The following is a 17,702-nucleotide window of genomic DNA, read 5'->3' as shown; positions in this document are numbered from 1 at the left end:
CCTAAATTTAAGTCCCTGCTCTGTCGTTTACTATGATCTTGGACAAGTAACTGCCTCATTTCCCTCCAAAATAAGGCTAAAAACTATAACTGATTTGGCATGGAAAGATTTAAATAGGTGATTTAGGGAAGAGCTTCCTTAGTGTCGTGCCCGGCCCATAACGGTACCCGGGCGTGAGCACCCATCATCATTACATGCAATGCTGTTCTGCTGCCGACACTGGGTGACACCTGATCTTCTGTGTATCTGACAGGTGCCAAGAATATTTGTCAATAGGACTTTTATTGGAGGGACACCAACACCCACAGGCTCCACCAGGGCGGGAAACTGCTTCCATGGGTTCATAGGTGTTGTTTAAAAAAAGCAACAAGCATTTCGGCGACAGTGTTTGAGGATGTCTCACTATGTGAACAGTCTTCATGAAAACGTTAAAATGATGAACAATAGCCGAAACCGGTTTGGCTCAGTGGATAGAGCGTCGGCCTGCGGACTGAAAGGTCCCAGATTCGATTCCGGTCAGGGGCATGTACCTTGGTTGAGGGCACATCCCCAGTAGGGAGTGTGCAGGAGGCAGCTGGTCGATGTTTCTCTCTCATCGATGTTTCTAACTCTCTATCTCTCTCCTTTCCTCTCTGTAAAAACTCAAAATATATTATAAAAAAAAATGAACAATAAATCGCTGTGGAAACCTCACCTTCCTGCTTGCCATTTTTTTTTTTTTTTTTTGAGCAAAGGAGATGGTGTTTAAAACTGGAGGATGGGAGTTGTGTCCAACGAAAAGGAAAAAATGTGTTTTATTGGGAATTTATATATGAATTTTACAGATTTGGTGTTCTTTATTATGTATACTGTTCAGAAGGTGTTAATGCCTTTCCTTTTACAGGGTTTAGTGATGAGGGTTGATGTGTAATTTCTCTTTAAAATGTAAGGGACCGCTGGGGGTAGGGGCCCTAGGCGGTTGGCTGGCCCTGCCTCCTGGTCGAACTCCCGGTCAAAGGGGACAATTTGCATATTAGCCTTTCATGATAGAGGAGGATTGGTAGGATGGAATGAAACTTATTCCAGAAAAACAAAATCACGCATTTGAGGACTTAGTGGTTCCAAAGAACAGAACTGTACCTGTGGGCAGTGTGAAAAAAGAGAAAGCAGACCCACGGCACCGACCGAGATCTCACACCCAAGACCTAAACTAACTGCAGCTTCGGCCCCTCCCAGGAATGCAAAGGTAGCCCGTCAGCACATGGGGAGGGGTCCCCCCTGGAGACCCTGCTCCCCCAACTCTCCGCTGTAAGCTTCCTTTCTCACCCCTTCTGCCCATCAAAGCCTTCCATTCCGTGCAGCTCTTCAACAGAAATGAGGAGGAGGAACATGTCAGCCCCGTGTGAAACAATTCAGAAACGTCCTGGAGTTACTATTGGTGCCTAGGAAGCGTGTTCCCAGACGATCCCCACAGTCCTAGGGACCGATGACCAGATGCTGGGGAGAGAAGCTACCCAGAGAGAGGAAAACGGATTGTAAGAGAAGTGGGGTGCTTCTGCCCTGGGGTCAACGTGGACCAGGGGACCTTGGGACAGTCGGGCGGGAGACAGCTGGCAGCGGCGTGGGCTCCCTACGCGGGTTTATGAAATTGCCACTGGGGGGACCCCGATGACGCAGGAACTGGGACTGTTTCATTCACACGTGGTCCGTTCTAACACTGGAATGCAACGGAGCGGAACCAGAGTTTGGCCACCAAGGAGCTGCCTTTAGGGTATTGATTTTCAGCTGCTTATTAAGAAACAAAAGGCTCAGAACTTTCGACTCTCCCCCCCTTTCCTGCCCAAGAGATTCAGGGAGACATGAGGATGCCACCTTCGCCGAATCTGCATTAAGTGTGGACCCAGGACAGGGCTTCGCGGGTGCCTGTCAGCCAGATGCCCCAGGTCCCACCGTTTCCCAGTCGCCAAGCGGGGATTTTCCCGCCACGTGTGTGCAGCTCTGCCTCAGCTCGTGGAAAGCCCCACCCTCGCTTCTGAAATCGAAGGCCCCATTCTTCTCTGTGCAAATGTCCGACACACACAGCGAACGGTGCCTGTTGGGGGGTAGGGGTTCATGCCTACGTGAATCCCCGCGCGTGGGTATTAAACTTTGATGCTCTCCCGTGGGCCCGTCCCTGTGCATTTGCACGGTGTGGAGGAGGTGACTTCTGCAAAGCCAGGAAGGATGGGGGAGGGCGGCCAGGGGAACCAAGCAAGTGGGAGAGGGCTGGACCTTCAGGGAGGGGGAAGGGCTGGAAGAGGGACTTCAGGGATGACTTACTCACCCTGTGGGGTGAATCCCCCATAAAAACCCAAAAGGACGGGTGTGCAGAGCGTCCGGGCTGGTGCACCCCTGAAGGCACCAGGCTCTCCCCTGCACATGCGCACTGTGCTCGCTTAGGATTCGGCACAGGGAGGGAGGAAGGGTAACTTACAGAACAAGTATGACAGCCCTGGCCGGTGTGGCTCAGTGGATAGAGCCTCAGCCTGCAGACAGACAGCAGGGTCCCAGGTTCGATTCCGGTCAAGGGCACGTGCCCAGGTTGCCAGCTTGATCCCCAGTAGGGGCGTGCAGGAGGCAGCTGATCAATGATTCTCTCGTCTTTGATGTTTCTATCTCCTTCTCCCTCTCCCTTCCTCTCTGAAATCAATAAAAATATTTTTTAAAAAGTATGACAAAGCCCCGTATTAACAACACGGGGGGCTGGGCCCGCTCTCAGGCGGAGGGCCTCACCGCCCTCACTCACCTCGGCACACATGAGCGGCACTTCCCGGCTCCTCTCGGGGGCACCCCGACTCCCAGCATCACTGCTCCCTAGGACTGTGGGATCGTCTAGCTACGAAATGTTCCAATGACTGGAACAAGGGTGACGGTCCGCAGCACTGAGCCTCCGCCACAGTCCACCTGCCCAGGCGCGGCCACGACGTGACGCACGGGCAGGAGCGTGCGCAGGGCAGGACCTCGCGAGATTTCATCACGCGAGATTTCACCGCGCGAGACGTCACCACGCGAGCTTTCCCCGCACGCCCAGCCCAGCGCGCAGGAGGCCCGGTGCCTGGGTTCTTCCTGCGGTTTTTCCATTGGATGTGTCCGGATGCGAGGAGGCCGCGGGTAAGTGGAGCTGCAGGTGAGCGTGGGCCTGTCGCAGGGTCCGGCTGTGGACCGGCCCGGGTTTGCCCAGGTCCCCGCTCGCATGGTATGGGCGACTTCCGTTTCTTCTCCCTCCCCGTGCCTTTGCACGGCTGCTGGACGTTACGTCCACGGGACGGGGGAGACAACAGACGTTCATCCCCCGGTCTTCTGGCGGCTGGGAAGTCCGAGATCGAGGTGCCGGCTGATTGGGTTCTTGCCAAGGTCTTGCTGTATCTTCGCGGCAGAGAGAACGCAAGCTCTCAGCCACCCATCACCAGGGCTAAGGCCCGGTTACCTCCCAAAGCCCTTCTCAAACACGCATTGGGGGTGTGGGTTTCAAGAGTAAATTTTGGGGAGACACATTCAGTCCATAACACCTTCCAGCTTGATGAAAGTATAGAATGTAAGAAGAAACTGGGTGGGAACCTTTGCCCCCCCCAGAACCATAGGTTAGAAAGAATGACCAGTTTAAGAAAAGTGTTAACTTTTTTCCCCCGCTAATATTTTAAAAAATAGGCCATTTGTTTTCTCATTTTATCACGAATTTACACTTAAACTTCCAATTATCTAATTGGGAAAAGCTGGAAATCTGTTGAGGAAAAAAGGTGTCTTTGGTTTAAATGTATCTGGATTTTATTGTGTTCTAACTAATCCTATATAATAAAAGCCTAAAATGCTAAGTGTCTGGTCATTTGTTCAACCAATGAAAGCATAATATGCTAACGATTTACTAAGGTTGCTCAACCGCTCACTATGATGTGCATTAATCACCAGGGGGCAGTCCACTGTCGACCAGTCACTATAATACACACTGACCACCAGGGGGCAGACGCTCTGACCAGTAGGTTAGCTTGCTGCTGGGGCCCGGCCAATCAGGACTGAGCGAGACAGGCTGGACCCTGGAGCCCTCCCACAATCCTTCCCCAGCCAACCTCCTGTATCCTTCCCCGCCCCGATTGTGCACTGGTGAGATCCCTTGGCCTGCGCCCTCACAATCTGGAACCCCTCGGGGGATGTCAGAGAGTTGGTTTCGGCCCCATCCCGCAGGCCAGGCCAAGGGACCCCACTGGTGCACGAATTTGTGCACCAGGCCTCTAGTATATATTATAAAAGACACCATATAAGCAATATTTTTAAAGTCAAGTGTTCTTCATAAGGTTTAAGGTTTTAAGTCGTTTCCTTCATCTATGGAGAAACGTATGGTTTTTGATCTTCCTGTCTCCATACAACTGTTGACTATCATCTTTAAATAGAGAACTATAAAATCAATCTAATGTTCAAAGTTGTGGGTATATTCTGATGTAACTTGATTTCACCCTCTGCCTAACTTCCAGCTCCAATCTTAGAAATTTTCAGAAAAAATTTATGGGAATTCAGATAGAAATTTCTGCAAATTGGCACTGCAACAAAAGGTTTATTTGCATAGCTGACTTTTGCTGTCAACTTTCCCCAAAGGCGATTTTGAGTAGATTTTTTCACACACAAAAAAATCCTGTTTAAAAGTCTTAAGAAAGTGCATTTTGATTAAATCCAGTAGTTTTGGTCCTATAATTGAAACCACATATATTTTAAATAAATACTTATACACAATAGTATGTAAAGAGGCACTGTAAGGCCACTGTTATCAAAACCTTATCTTCATCTTATTCAAATATAACAGATCACTAAAAGCGTTAGAATTTATAAGGCATATGATAATCTTAAAATTCTTACTTCTTTAAAGAAATAGAAAGACGATTATTGGAAGTGCATAGACTTTATTTGGTACTTCTAGCAACATCTACAATGATACAACTGACCAGCAACAGCTTGCATAGTGCCCACCTGCATCCGTGTCTAAGACGATTTTTTCAATATGGTATTTTGCAAAGATAGAAAGTCAGGATTTCACAGTATGGGTGAAATCTGTTTTATCATGAAATAAATTTAATACATTAGTATTTCTTCCATTTTCTATCAGAAAACAGCAAAATTACATTGTTAGGTATTTTACTTACACTGAAAACTTGGAAGACTCAACAAAGCATCAGTGAGTTTATCAACAGACCTAGGACGCCCCCCCACCCCCACCTCCTTCTGGGTCCCTGTCCTTTAAAATGACACTTGTTATAAATTGAAATTATATACTTTTAAGCACCAGCTTGACAATTTAAAGTTTTCTTTCAGTTTTATAAAAGATTCCTGCTTTGAAAGGCAAAGTGAATGTAAAAATGTGAATGTAATCAAACAAATCACAATAGTCGTAATGTTTTTACAGCTACATTCACTCATTTCATTTTGAATGAAATTTGCTTGTAGGCTCGAAACAAAATATTTTTCTTTTGTCTTGAAAAAATCCCCTTAAAAATTAACCATTTTTTTGGAACTGTATAACTTTTTTTATTTAGTGTTTAAAATACGGTATGCAAATTGGTCCTTAGAGAGGTTACATAAAGTCCAGCTTCCTGGATAATTTGTTATATAAAACAATAAAAAACCTCAAACTACCACAAAATAGTACTGATGTTAACAGTCACGTATGTAGTAACACACCAGTGCCCCAGATTATCCTGTTCACGGGTGCTTCCACTACAAATGTACGACCAGGTTTGAAAACTTGATAGTTAAATTCCCATTCAGTACGTAAGAGTGGAAGCTCTCAAAGACCCTGTGAGTTCTGTATTTCGGAAACACCAACACTATTAAGGCACCACTTACTGAACAGACCCATGGAAAGGAACCAGTATGCCTGTGTTAGCTAGTCAGTCATGTTGTAAGGCAGTCAAAAGGATCATGTTTTTCACTTTAAGGCTCTTGTACCCTTAACTTTTATTCTGTGCAGGCATTAGTCAGTGTAATTTAAATATTCCTTAAGTGGTCAATCACGGAAATCAAAGCCTTTATATAAAGCACATGCACATTTAGAACTAGGTAATGCCCCTCCCCCAACCAATTAAAGAAAGCTCTTATATATATCTCATCCCTTTGGACTTCTTTCTTATCAGAAGCTGGCAATAAAAGAAATAGAAGTCAAATGCTCTATAAAAGTTATGTCAGGTCACGCCATACCAAATAGTCCATATTTAGAATAGTGCAAAATCATTTTTTCCTGCTATTCATCAAATACATATATTTAAATTTTAATTTGGCTGGTATGGATTCTAAACAGTTTACATTGCAAATAAAGCCTAACAAGTAATTTAAACAGAAGTTTCCATTCAGTGTTTGGATTGATACAATATCCATCACTTATGTGGTGATAGTATTAAAATAGCAAGCCTTTAACCTCAGTCACTATCCTTAATAATCCAAGTGTTCATTAAGCGAAACCAGCAGCAACATAGCTACCGTACTATTTCTTTTGTGCAAGCAGATTCTGATAATTTCTAAAACCACTAAAAGTTAAATATATTTTAAAATTAAATATCGTCACTTATTTCTACAATTAGTATGACTCATGGTGGTGCTGAATAGAAGCAAAGGAAAATCACTTTCGGTTCAGAAATAGCTTTTGTGTATTTTCATTGTATTTACAAAATTAATTCTCATTGAAAATTATCAACTTAATTTCAGTAATAGAATTTTGTAATGTAACTACTCTAGCTTATGCTTCTTTCTACCAATTTCCGATATAATTTGGCATTTTCAGGGTTTAGGGAAATGTGTCATTTATTATAATAATTTTATTCAGAATTTATGCTAAACTATATTAGTTTTTTCACGAAAAACATTACTGCAGGATTATTTTTAAAATTATCTTCATAATAAGTTTTTAAAAATTAAGCTCACTAATTTTAAAAAAGGGTTTAAGGTAAATACATGCCATTTAGAAAACTTTGCTACAAGCTTAGTGAAGTACTTAGACTAAAGATTTTGACAGTGGTCTCTATAATTATGCAAATATAAAGATTGAAACATACTATTTTCTGAAAGAGTATTCAGTTACTTATTTTTCGAAGAGTGCAAATATCTAATACAAAATGTATACAACATAACTTGATTTGGGGAGATTAATATATTGTTCCAAGAGGCCTATCATTAATTTGAAAAAAAATATGGCCTGCATCGTGTGGCTTAGTGGTTGAGCATCCCATAAACAAAAAGGCCAGGGTTCGATTCCTGGTCAGGGCACATGCTTGGGTTGCGGGCTCCATCCCCAATGGGGGAGTGTGCAGGAGGCAGCCCATCAATGATTCTCTTTCATCATTGATGTTTCCATCTCTCTCTCCCCTCTCCCTTCCTCTCTGAAACTAATAAAAAATATTTTTAAAAAAAGAAAAAAATGATCTTAAATCTATTTACAACACAAAGCAATCTGCAAAAGATTCTTCCCAAATCTAAATGCGGGTGATTTTTCATTACCCAGATAGAGCAAGACTAGAAAAAAAAGTGACGACAATGTCAGGAGTTTTATAAGAAAAATAGAGTTATAACAAATAGTCTTCCAACAAAGAGATTAGCTAGTATCAGGGAAATAGTAAAGAAAATCCATACATTAAATGCAACTAATTCATAGCTTACCTTATCTTTTTTTCCTAATTGTTCCTTGAGCATGTTTTACATTGAGGCTACATGGCATTCTCTAGAGCAGCGGTTCTCAACCTGTGGGTCGCGACCTCTTTGGGGGTTGAACAACCCTTTCACAGGGGTTGCCTAAGACCATCGGAAAACACATATATAATTACATATTGTTTTTGTGATTAATCAATATGCTTTCATTATGTTCAATTTGTAACAAAGGAAATACATCCTGCATATCAGATATTTACATTACAATTCATAACAGTAGCAAAATTAGTTATGAAGTAGCAACAAAAATAATGTTATGGTTGGGGGTCACCACAACATGAGGAACTGTATTAAAGGGTCGCGGCATTAGGAAGGTTGAGAACCACTGCTCTAGAGGATACTGCCTTAACTTAGTTCAAACCTGTGGCATACAAGAGTAGAATTTTTCATTTTTGCTTATGGTACTTACTATAAGACTATCACTTCTCAAGAAATTCATACTTGTGGTGCAGTGTCCTTAGGTACAATATCTCAGTGGGTGATCCTGATTTTATCATTCAGATATGGCTTTGTGCTTTGAATGATGCTCCTCACTTGTCAGATCAACTTTATTCAGAGTCTGCCTTAAAATTTCCAAAATAATTTGTTTTTGCAAAATCTCAGAAAATGAGAGGGGGAAAAGCCTCATAAAACGGTATAATATCATTTGTAATGTCCCGATTTATTTTATTTTATTTTTTTAAATTCTTTATTAGTTAAGGTATTACAGATGTGTCCTCATCCCCCCATTAAAAGATGTTTGTAGCATCTCCTCATTTGGAGTTAGAGCTTGTTTTTCTAGGTCCATCTATGGGGGGAGAGGGGTATTGTTTGACTTGGTATATTCCTTCTTTCTCTTGATCAGAGAATAATGAAAGTTTTTCTTCCACATTTTCCCACTCAGAAGTTAAAAAAGAGCCTATTAAGCTATTTCCCGTGACCATTTTGTTTCAAAATACATATCCTATTAAGTTCTAATTTGTATTGTAAGCCCTCATCCTAACAAACTTTTATATAGATATTGATTTTCCTATGATCTAAGCATCAGATGTTACTCTGTAAAAATAGCAAAACTGAATCACACAGGTTAAATTGGGCGCTACAGCACACTAAAAGCTTCCAGAGGTAACACCGAATCCCATTCCCGAGTATCTTCCTCAACAACATACCTACAAAAGTTATTAAATAACGTATGACAGGTAATAGAATTTCCAAGAAATATCAACTAGTAAGGAAGGACTTTAGCAATAGTTTTTGTTTTACTAATTACAAATTTATCCTGAAAATATTTATATATATTTTCTAGGAAATAAAGTTTATTAACTTTATCACTTGAATACATTTTAATCACGAGGTAAAGTTTTTTTATTTTCCTATAGGAGTGTATTATATAGTAACATAGGTTATTAAAAGCATTGTGCTTGAGGATTACTATGAACAGAAGTATATGTTTATAATTTGGTTTTCTATTCTTCAGCAATTATATACATTATTTCCTAATAACTAAAAGATAAAAGTCTTGAATAATTCTATTTTCACCCCCATTCTTGTCAGTTTTCCTATTTTGTGGGGATGTGAATACTGAAATGAAGATTTCTAGATCTAGAGCTCCAAAGCCACCCTTTCTTGAACCCCAGTTCCCTAACCTAAATTAAAAAAAAAAAAAAATCATCTTTTTACGTTTCTAAGGTTTGGTCCAGCTCTAAAAGTCCAGGATTTGAAAATAAACTTACTTTCTGTGGTGGTTTTTTCTGTTTTTGTTTCTTTTCTTCTTTCTTAAATTGTTCCCTAATCCATTTAATTCAATTTGCAAGATATTTCTAATCTTACTTCTCTGATGGATTTCACATCAGCTCATGAACAGATCTGTCTAAAAACACTATAGGAATAGTATGTAACTGAAAGGAATACACTTTTATGCTACATTTAATTTCAATTAGGAATAAAATGATTATTTTATGACTTTTTAAATTAAGATTGGGTGTACTTTAAAAAATGATGGGACACAATTCTATTAGGTTCTTTAAACGTCAAATTCAATCTGAACATAAAAGCTAATATGTTAAATCCAATGTGTGACAGAGGATTAAGACAAAATGATATCAGAAGCAATGTGGGTTTTTTTTGGTGTGAGGATGCTACTAGTTTTGCTGACTAAAAAAATCTCAGGTAAATCACAACATTGCTGTAAGTTGCCTTGAAGCCTACACATCAGAGCTAGTATTATACATCAAATACATGTGAAAGAAACATTTTCTTGTCACTCCTAGAGCCCAAATCTCCCCTAAAACAGGACAATATCAACACAAGTTCTACCTCTACTAAAGTCCCCTAACTCCCAACAAAATCTCTAAACCCCAAGCACACGAAATGCTGCAATGAACATTTACTAGTCTGTCTTTCTACATGTGATGAGTTTATAAAAATCCCCCATAATTCCTCTATTATTACTTAAATACATAAAAATTGAAGTTTTATGGGTAAGCATAGACAACCATGTAATTATAAGGAAAGTTATTGGCATTTAAATAAGTTAAACCTCCCCACAAAGAAGAGGTATTAGCTCAAGAAAATAATGCACTTTAGTGTAATGAAAAGAAGTTTAATATACACAATAAAATAGAAAAAAGTACTTTCTTACAAACTGGTTAGTGATGATATGCTACTCAAAAATTGCCTTTCAAACCTGAAAGGCCTAGCTTGCTTTATTGTTTTAATTTTACTCTACCAAGAAAGAATGTTTCTTCACAATGAATAACGAACAAAGAAACAGGCCACCGACATGCTTACAATTAGAACCCATGTACAACTGGCTAAAAAAGTTAAAAATTAGAACAGTATTGATTTTACAGTTAGGAAAAAGCGAATCCAATTATAGTTGAGATTTGTCATTTTCAGATTATGAGTGGGGGAGTTAAATGCTTGAACCATTTTATGTTGTTTGCATTTAAGAGCATGAATAAAAAAGAAAGTATGACTTAGTGTGACTATGTTGTTACACCTCGGGGGAAACTGTCAAGTCACACCCTCACCTCACAGCAATGAAATGTACCAGAAACAACACCTCAGACTTCCTCAGGCAACACAAGCGTTAGCGTCCCCAGCCAAGGGTGGCCTTTCTGTTGTGTTTCTGGTTAATGGTAGTAATTCTCTAAGTGTAAATAAAACATGAGACAAAATCTGTTTTTTACCGAATAAGAAAGCTATTTACGTGACCTTAGAAAACTCTTAAAGGAATCTGTAAAACTCATTACTTATCCCTTGGTCGTGGCTGCTGTTTCACAGATGAGCTTTATATGCCATCACAGTTAATGGTCCAGTGCATTTCAGAGTCGATGGACATTATCAAAGCTGTCCTTTCCCAATGAAAACATTTAAGAAAACTTTAAGCACTTTCCAAACAAGTGACATGATATGGAACTACTACTTACAAATTTGGCTCTTACTTCGTTTAAATACAAATGTGATTATTTACCAAAGCAAACCTGTGGGATTATGTTACAGTGTCTACCAGCTCTCTATCAGAGGGAGCTACAGTGAATTTCGAAGCTACTTCCCAGGAGCTAGGCTGATAGGGCGAACTTTGGGCTTATCTTATTTTCCCTTTTTTTGGTTAGGTAAACTTTCCATTATACACATACTATGCCATCATCTTATCTTTCACTGGATTAAGATTAGCTGGGAAGTAGCTGTGTATTTTTAGCGAGATCACTAATTGTGCTGGTGCTTATGGTTAGATCACATCCAACGTGAAATTGCGAATTACGTCCAGCGCTCCAGTGTCAAAGCCACACATATCCAACATGCCTCTGTCCTCTGGGTCTGCAATGGTGAAACCATTTGATGTCATTCCACAAACAATCAACTTAGCTGGAATGTTCATTTTCTGTAGGTAAAGATCAAAATACACATTTAAAAAAATTGTAGAAAAGCAAAAGCAAATAACCTTCAAAATTAACACTTTAAATTCTATCACAGATTTTCTTTTTTCACCCTCTCTACATAAAATCTGTCAAACTTTCAAGGCTTTACTGTGATTTTCAGGCTAGACAATAAAATTTTGTCAACAATCTGTCTGAAATTCCTGCTTTTCTGTTCTACATTACTTGTTCTGTGGGTCACAGAGCACCTTCCTGAGCAACCTGAGGATTCTATACTTATCAAACCTGTCAGGATATTCAGGGGACGAAACTATTTTTACCAACATATTAAACATTGGACAGTGTGTGTGGAGGTGGAATTAATATAAGGAGATATTTCACCAGGATTATTAACTTTGCTAATTATAATATATACTTTTTACATGGAAGAATTCGTTCTCACAGCTATGGCTTGTTAAAGTAGTTGAATTTCTGAGATAAAAGAACCATCACTCAGTGTCAGAAACTGTAATGGGCTCTTAAGGAATTTATGTAGTGTATTTATTGGGACAACCCTAAAGGTAAGCATGTATCAGAGTTCAATAATATGCTCAGGTCCACAGTCAGTAAGAGAATGACCAGGACTCAGAACCCAGGCCATCCTGACTCCAAATTCTGTTCTCTCACTTGTTGGTCTCCAACTTAAGGGCTTGTAAAGCATAATCCCAACAGAGTTTTTGATTCAGCAGGTCTCCCCCGGGGTCCCAGGGTTTGCATTTGTAACATGGTGTTCGGTAGTGCTGGTAGGGAAACCACGCTTTGAGACCCACTGCTCTTCATCGAGTTTTATTTCTACTGCCAGCCACACTAGCTACACTTCAAGAGTTCAACAGCCCACGTGACTAGCAGCTACCATGTGGATACAGAACATCTCACTCATTTCAGAAAGCCCAATCGGAGAGCACAGATTAGAACCCAGAAATATCCATGTAACTTAACCCATAGACTATAGCTTTGATTTAACTTTATGTAGTCCTTTAACAAAAATCATAAATGACACCTTAATATTTCAAGGAACACACTGAAATATTAAAAAATACCACTGATAAAGGATATTCTTAGTAATGTATAGAATTGGAACTGGTGGAAATATATAGATGTAGCCAATACTTTTCAAGTACTGCTGAGTCCATTACTGATGTTGTATACGTTCATAGCTTGTTTTTGGAAAAGCAGAGTGAATGTTTGAGAACTGAGACTTTTATGGGGTGAGAGTATCAGAATTTGTGTTACCTTCCGATACTGCCTCAGAGCGACAGCAGGGTGGACACTTCCAGCAAAGGTCTCGTTATCCGTGAACACAATGAAGACATCAGCAGCTGTATTTGTCTTTTGTGCCCAGATCATTGGAAGAGAGCAATCAGTTCCACCTGCTGGGATCTAACTCAGAACAAAAAATGAGTAAGAATAAAAGACAGTTTCCATAATCTTCTATATATATAAAAGGCTAAGCTGACTCGCGCATGCGTAATACATATAAAGCTCTCGCTGGCGCCAATCACACACACACACACAGTTTTGAACTGTCATTGTCGATCCTGAATTTGGTTGACACTTCTATTACAGAGAAAGGGCAAGTAGTGATATTAAAGTATTTCTTCTAATTAATTTCCCTTCAGTGTTTACAAATCCATGCACCGGGACACTAATGAAATAATGAAATACTTAAAAGTACTATTTTTTACATTATCATTGTATTTTGAGCCAATATATAGGCCTTTCCAAAGCCTATATATTTATTTCATGTTCATGAAAAAATTGAGATGAAACAATTTGTTCTCACAAATGCATTAATATCACGCACGACAGCAATAACAATGATTATACAGTATAAACTAATAAAATAGTTTGTTACCTGACTCATAGCCATTAAAACCTGTTGTAAACTCATATCTGTAGTTACTGGACATCGAACCATCTCATCCGAAAAAGCAACTATGTGAGACTCTTTTTCTGTTCGTGAGACAACCTGAAAAATTCAATGGTAGTAATTTTCAGAAGATTTGGGAGAAATAAACACATACTTGAAGTTCATAAAACGTCACATTTAAAGGAAACACACTATGCCTATTTTAAACTCCTTTTCACAACAACCCTCTGAAGCAGATAGAATATATTCTTTTCATTTTATTAAATAGGAATACAGCCACAGAGGAGGAATTAAGAAGCTCATCCATGATTCATTTAACAGCTATCTAGTGATAGGCAGGTGGACACCGAAGTCTCCTGACTACTGTTAACCAGTTTCTGATCTTTGCACTTCTATATGTATTAAAAGTTTCCTAAACATTGTCTACTTCCTCAAACATATTATATCTGGGGGACCTGAGGCCGTGCCCCTCACCCCAGAGGACCTGAGGGTGCACTGGGGGACTTGAGACAGACGGTGCCCCCCACCCAGCAGGGGTTGATGCGGAACCTGAGGCTGCGCCCCACCCAGCAGGGCTTGACAGGGGTGGGACCAACCAGGTCTGGATCTCGCCCAATGGGTCTGGGTCTCCTGTGATTTCAAGGTGCACGCAGGTGGGCGGGGACTTGACTCTGGGTCCTAGGGCGTGCCCCAGACTGACAGGAGGAAGATTTTCGTATACATTTTACTAATTTTCTTTCATCTCTGACACTTACATTACAGAGAAAGGGCAAATAGCAATATTAAAATACCTCCTCTAATTAATCCCCTTTTAATGTGCACGAATTTTGTGCACCAGGCCACTAGCATGAAATAAAACTGTCAAATACGTCAAATTGACAAAAAGAAGTGGAAACCTAATCCTTGAGTCTATTTATTTAGGTCTACAGTTCTTCCCCACAGCAAACATGTTCTTAGGGTGGCAGACACGGTGAACTGCCCCTGTTCTCACCATGCACATCGCAGCGGCAACGGTGCTGGCGTTGAGGACACTACCCAAAACTCTCTGGTTCATTGAAGCACTGACGTCAACAGCCAGCAAGAAACGCTTTCCGGTTGGCTCAACTGTCTATAGAGAGAAAACAAATGAGATAATCATTAAAATTAATCATAGAAATTCTAAGATTAAACAAAATCTGTACCTACTAAATAACTCCCCATTCCACCCTCCCTCTAGCCCCTGACAACTTCTATTTTACTTTCTGTCTCTATGAATTTACCTACTAAGTACCTCATTTAAGGTAAATAATATAACACTTGACCTTTTGTGTCTGGTTTATTTCACTTAGCACCATGTTTTCAAGGTTCATCCATGTAGTATGTTTCTATTTCCATTCCCTTTGTAAGGCTGAGTAGGGCCATATTTTGTTTATCCATTCACCTGTTGATGCACACTAGGGCTGTTTTTACCTGAATAATGCTCCTATGAATACTCGTGCACAAGTATCTGAGTCCCTTTTCAGTTCTTTTGGGTAAATACGTAAATGGTAGAATGGCTGGATGGTATGGCAATTACTTTTAACTTTCGGAGGAACCACCAAGCTTTTCCACAGGGTTGTACCAGCAATAGGCTAGTTTCAATTCTTGCTTGTTATTTCTGCCTTTTGATACGAGCCACCCAACAAGTGTGAGGTGGTATCTCATTGTGGTTTTGAGCTGCATTCCCCCAATGACGCATGATGCCGACCATCTTTTTATGTGCTTATTGGCCATCTGTATATCTGGAGAAATGTCTATTCGAGTACTCTATTTTTGAATTGGGTTCTTTGTATTTTTACTGTTGAGTTGTCTTTGTTTCTATATGTTCTGAACATCAAAACAATATCAGATATATGATCTGCAAATACTTTCCCCTATTCTGTAGGTTATCTTTTCACTCTCTTGCTAGTATCCTTTGATGCACAAAAGATTTATATTTTGATGGAAGTTCAATTTATCTTTTTCTTTTGTTGCCCATGCTTTTGGTGTCATATCTAAGAAACTATTACCAAGTCCAATATTATGAAGCATTTACTGGTGTTTTTTTTTAAAGAAGTTTGTATTTTATAGTTTTAGCACTTAAATATAAGTCTGATCCACTTTAATTTCTTTTTTTAAAAATATATTTTATTGATTTTCCACAGAGAGGAAGGGAGAGGCATAGAGAGTTAGAAACATCGATGAGAGAGAAGCATCGATCAGCTGCCTCCCATACACCCCTTACTGGGGATGTGCCCTTGACCAGAATCGAACCTGGGACCCTTCAGTCCGCAGGCTGACGCTCCATCCACTGAGCCAAACCAGTCAGGGCCACTTTAATTTCTTTATATGGTATAAAGTAACGGTTCCATTTTATTCTTTTGCATGTGGATATCAAGTTTTCCCATCACCATTTATATACTATTCCCCATGGAACTGTTTTGATACTTGTATCAAAAATCAATGGACCATGTAAACTACACTATAAGGAATACAGTAATAATGTCATAATTATGTATGGTGTTAGAAGGGTACTAGACTTAGGATGAGCACTTTGTAAGGTATATTACATGTCTAATTATGTTGTACACCTCAAACTAATATAGTGTATGTAAAAACTGTATTAAAAAATATACTAATTTTAAAAAAGAAAAAATCGATTGGCCATAATGTGAGTTTATTTCTTGGCTCTGTTTTCTGTTTCACTGGTCTTTATCACTGTCTTAATGCGTATCACTGTTGTGGTCACTACATCTTTGCAGTAAATTTTGAAATCTGTAGTTTCCAAGTATAAGTCTTCAAACTGTGTTCTTCTTTTAGAAGGACTGGCTGTGCTATTTGGAGGGTCCCTTAAAGACCACATACATTTTAGAACAGGTTTTTCTATTTCTGTAAAACATGCCATAAGGATTGCATGGACTATGTAGATTGCTTTGGGTAGTACTGTCATCTTACTAATATTAAGTCCTTCAAACTATAAACATAAAATGTCTTACCATGTATGTCGTTTCATTCAGCAATATTCTGTAGTATTCAGTGTACAAGTCTTACACCTCCATAGTTACATTTATCCCTACGTGTTTTATTCTTTTCGATGCTACTGCAAATGGACATGTTTTCTTAGCCTTTGGATACTACTGATTTTTGCCTACGGGTTTTGTATCCTGCAACTTTGCTGATTTTGTTAGCTCTAGTAGTTTCTTTGGGATTATTTAAGGCTTTTTTACATTTAAGATCGTGTCACCTGAGAAGAGAGATAATTTTTATTGATTTCTAATTTGGATGTCTTGTTTTTTCTTGCCTAACTTTTAGAATTTTCAGTACTTTGTGGAACTGAAATGGAAAAGTGGACATTCTTCTCACAAGAACAAATGAATAATCAAAATATTTAAACAATTAATATCTTTAAAATGTGTTTTTACACAAGATACCAAGTCCTACCTAACTGTGTCATTTGTTTTAAAACAAAAATCAAAACATCACCTTAAATGTTTTGTAAAAAGCAGCATCCAAAGCTTTCACAATGTCCTCGTCGGGACGCCACTTCAGTTTTCCTCTGAGCCCATGCCCCGTTTTGTACGTCTCCAACGCGATTAAAACATGAAATGGATGTACACGAGCCTGGCAACAAGATGAAGACGGAGAGTAAGTGAAACTTCAAATGAAAAGAGCAATTATGTGCCTTAGGTATTTGTTATTGAGCAAATGTATTTCATAAAGAAAAGAGAAAAACAGGACATATTAATCTTAGCTTTCAGAGTCAAAATGCAACTTGGTATGATAAAGCTCAGAACACCTAAAACATATGCTGATGGCATTTCCAAAATTTAGGAGCAACCTTTCCAATCAGTAGTAGCTAATGAAGGGAACGCTTACCTTTTTCAATAGTTTCTCATTACAGAGTTTTTCACATACTAAAGATACTTCTGAATTTCCTGGTTCAAGCACTGAGTTAGCAGTCATCTTTCCTAGATTTCTTAGTAATGCAGTTAGAGGCATTTCTTGTAACAAAGCCTTCCATACCTATTGCAATAACAGGCAGAAACACAGAAAATGATGAATCAGTAAAACATACCTGTACCAATAACAACAATATATTCTCTAAGACTTTCTTTGGGGGTCCAGATCAATTTCAAAGTAAAAATTTGTGCAAAATGGTCAAAGTCTTAGCAAATAAACTAACTTGTTCTTGAACACTCTTGAATGCAACTACCTGTGGGCACTGTTAGGTGTTTTTC

General features: G+C 39.4%; 1 protein-coding gene across 2 annotated transcripts in view; it reads right to left on the bottom strand.

The window, feature by feature from the left end:
• Window positions 1-9,455: 9,455 nt before the first annotated feature.
• The window catches only part of RO60 (Ro60, Y RNA binding protein), a 14,487-nt gene continuing 6,240 nt past the window's right edge, over window positions 9,456-17,702 (bottom strand). For both annotated transcript variants that reach the window (XM_081114557.1, XM_081114558.1), the window contains exons 4-9: window positions 17,341-17,487; window positions 16,948-17,085; window positions 14,459-14,575; window positions 13,453-13,566; window positions 12,831-12,977; window positions 9,456-11,563 (exon numbers count right to left, since the gene is read on the bottom strand). In XM_081114557.1, the coding sequence (XP_080970683.1) occupies window positions 11,411-11,563; window positions 12,831-12,977; window positions 13,453-13,566; window positions 14,459-14,575; window positions 16,948-17,085; window positions 17,341-17,487 (816 nt within the window). In that variant the 3' untranslated portion in view covers window positions 9,456-11,410. The remainder of the gene's footprint in view (window positions 11,564-12,830; window positions 12,978-13,452; window positions 13,567-14,458; window positions 14,576-16,947; window positions 17,086-17,340; window positions 17,488-17,702) is intronic.

Source organism: Myotis nattereri (assembly GCF_964212035.1).
Source record: "Myotis nattereri genome assembly, chromosome: 20".
Taxonomy (NCBI): Eukaryota; Metazoa; Chordata; class Mammalia; order Chiroptera; family Vespertilionidae; genus Myotis; species Myotis nattereri.
Note: the sequence above shows the minus strand (reverse complement) of the source record. Positions and strands in the feature narration are given on the sequence as shown.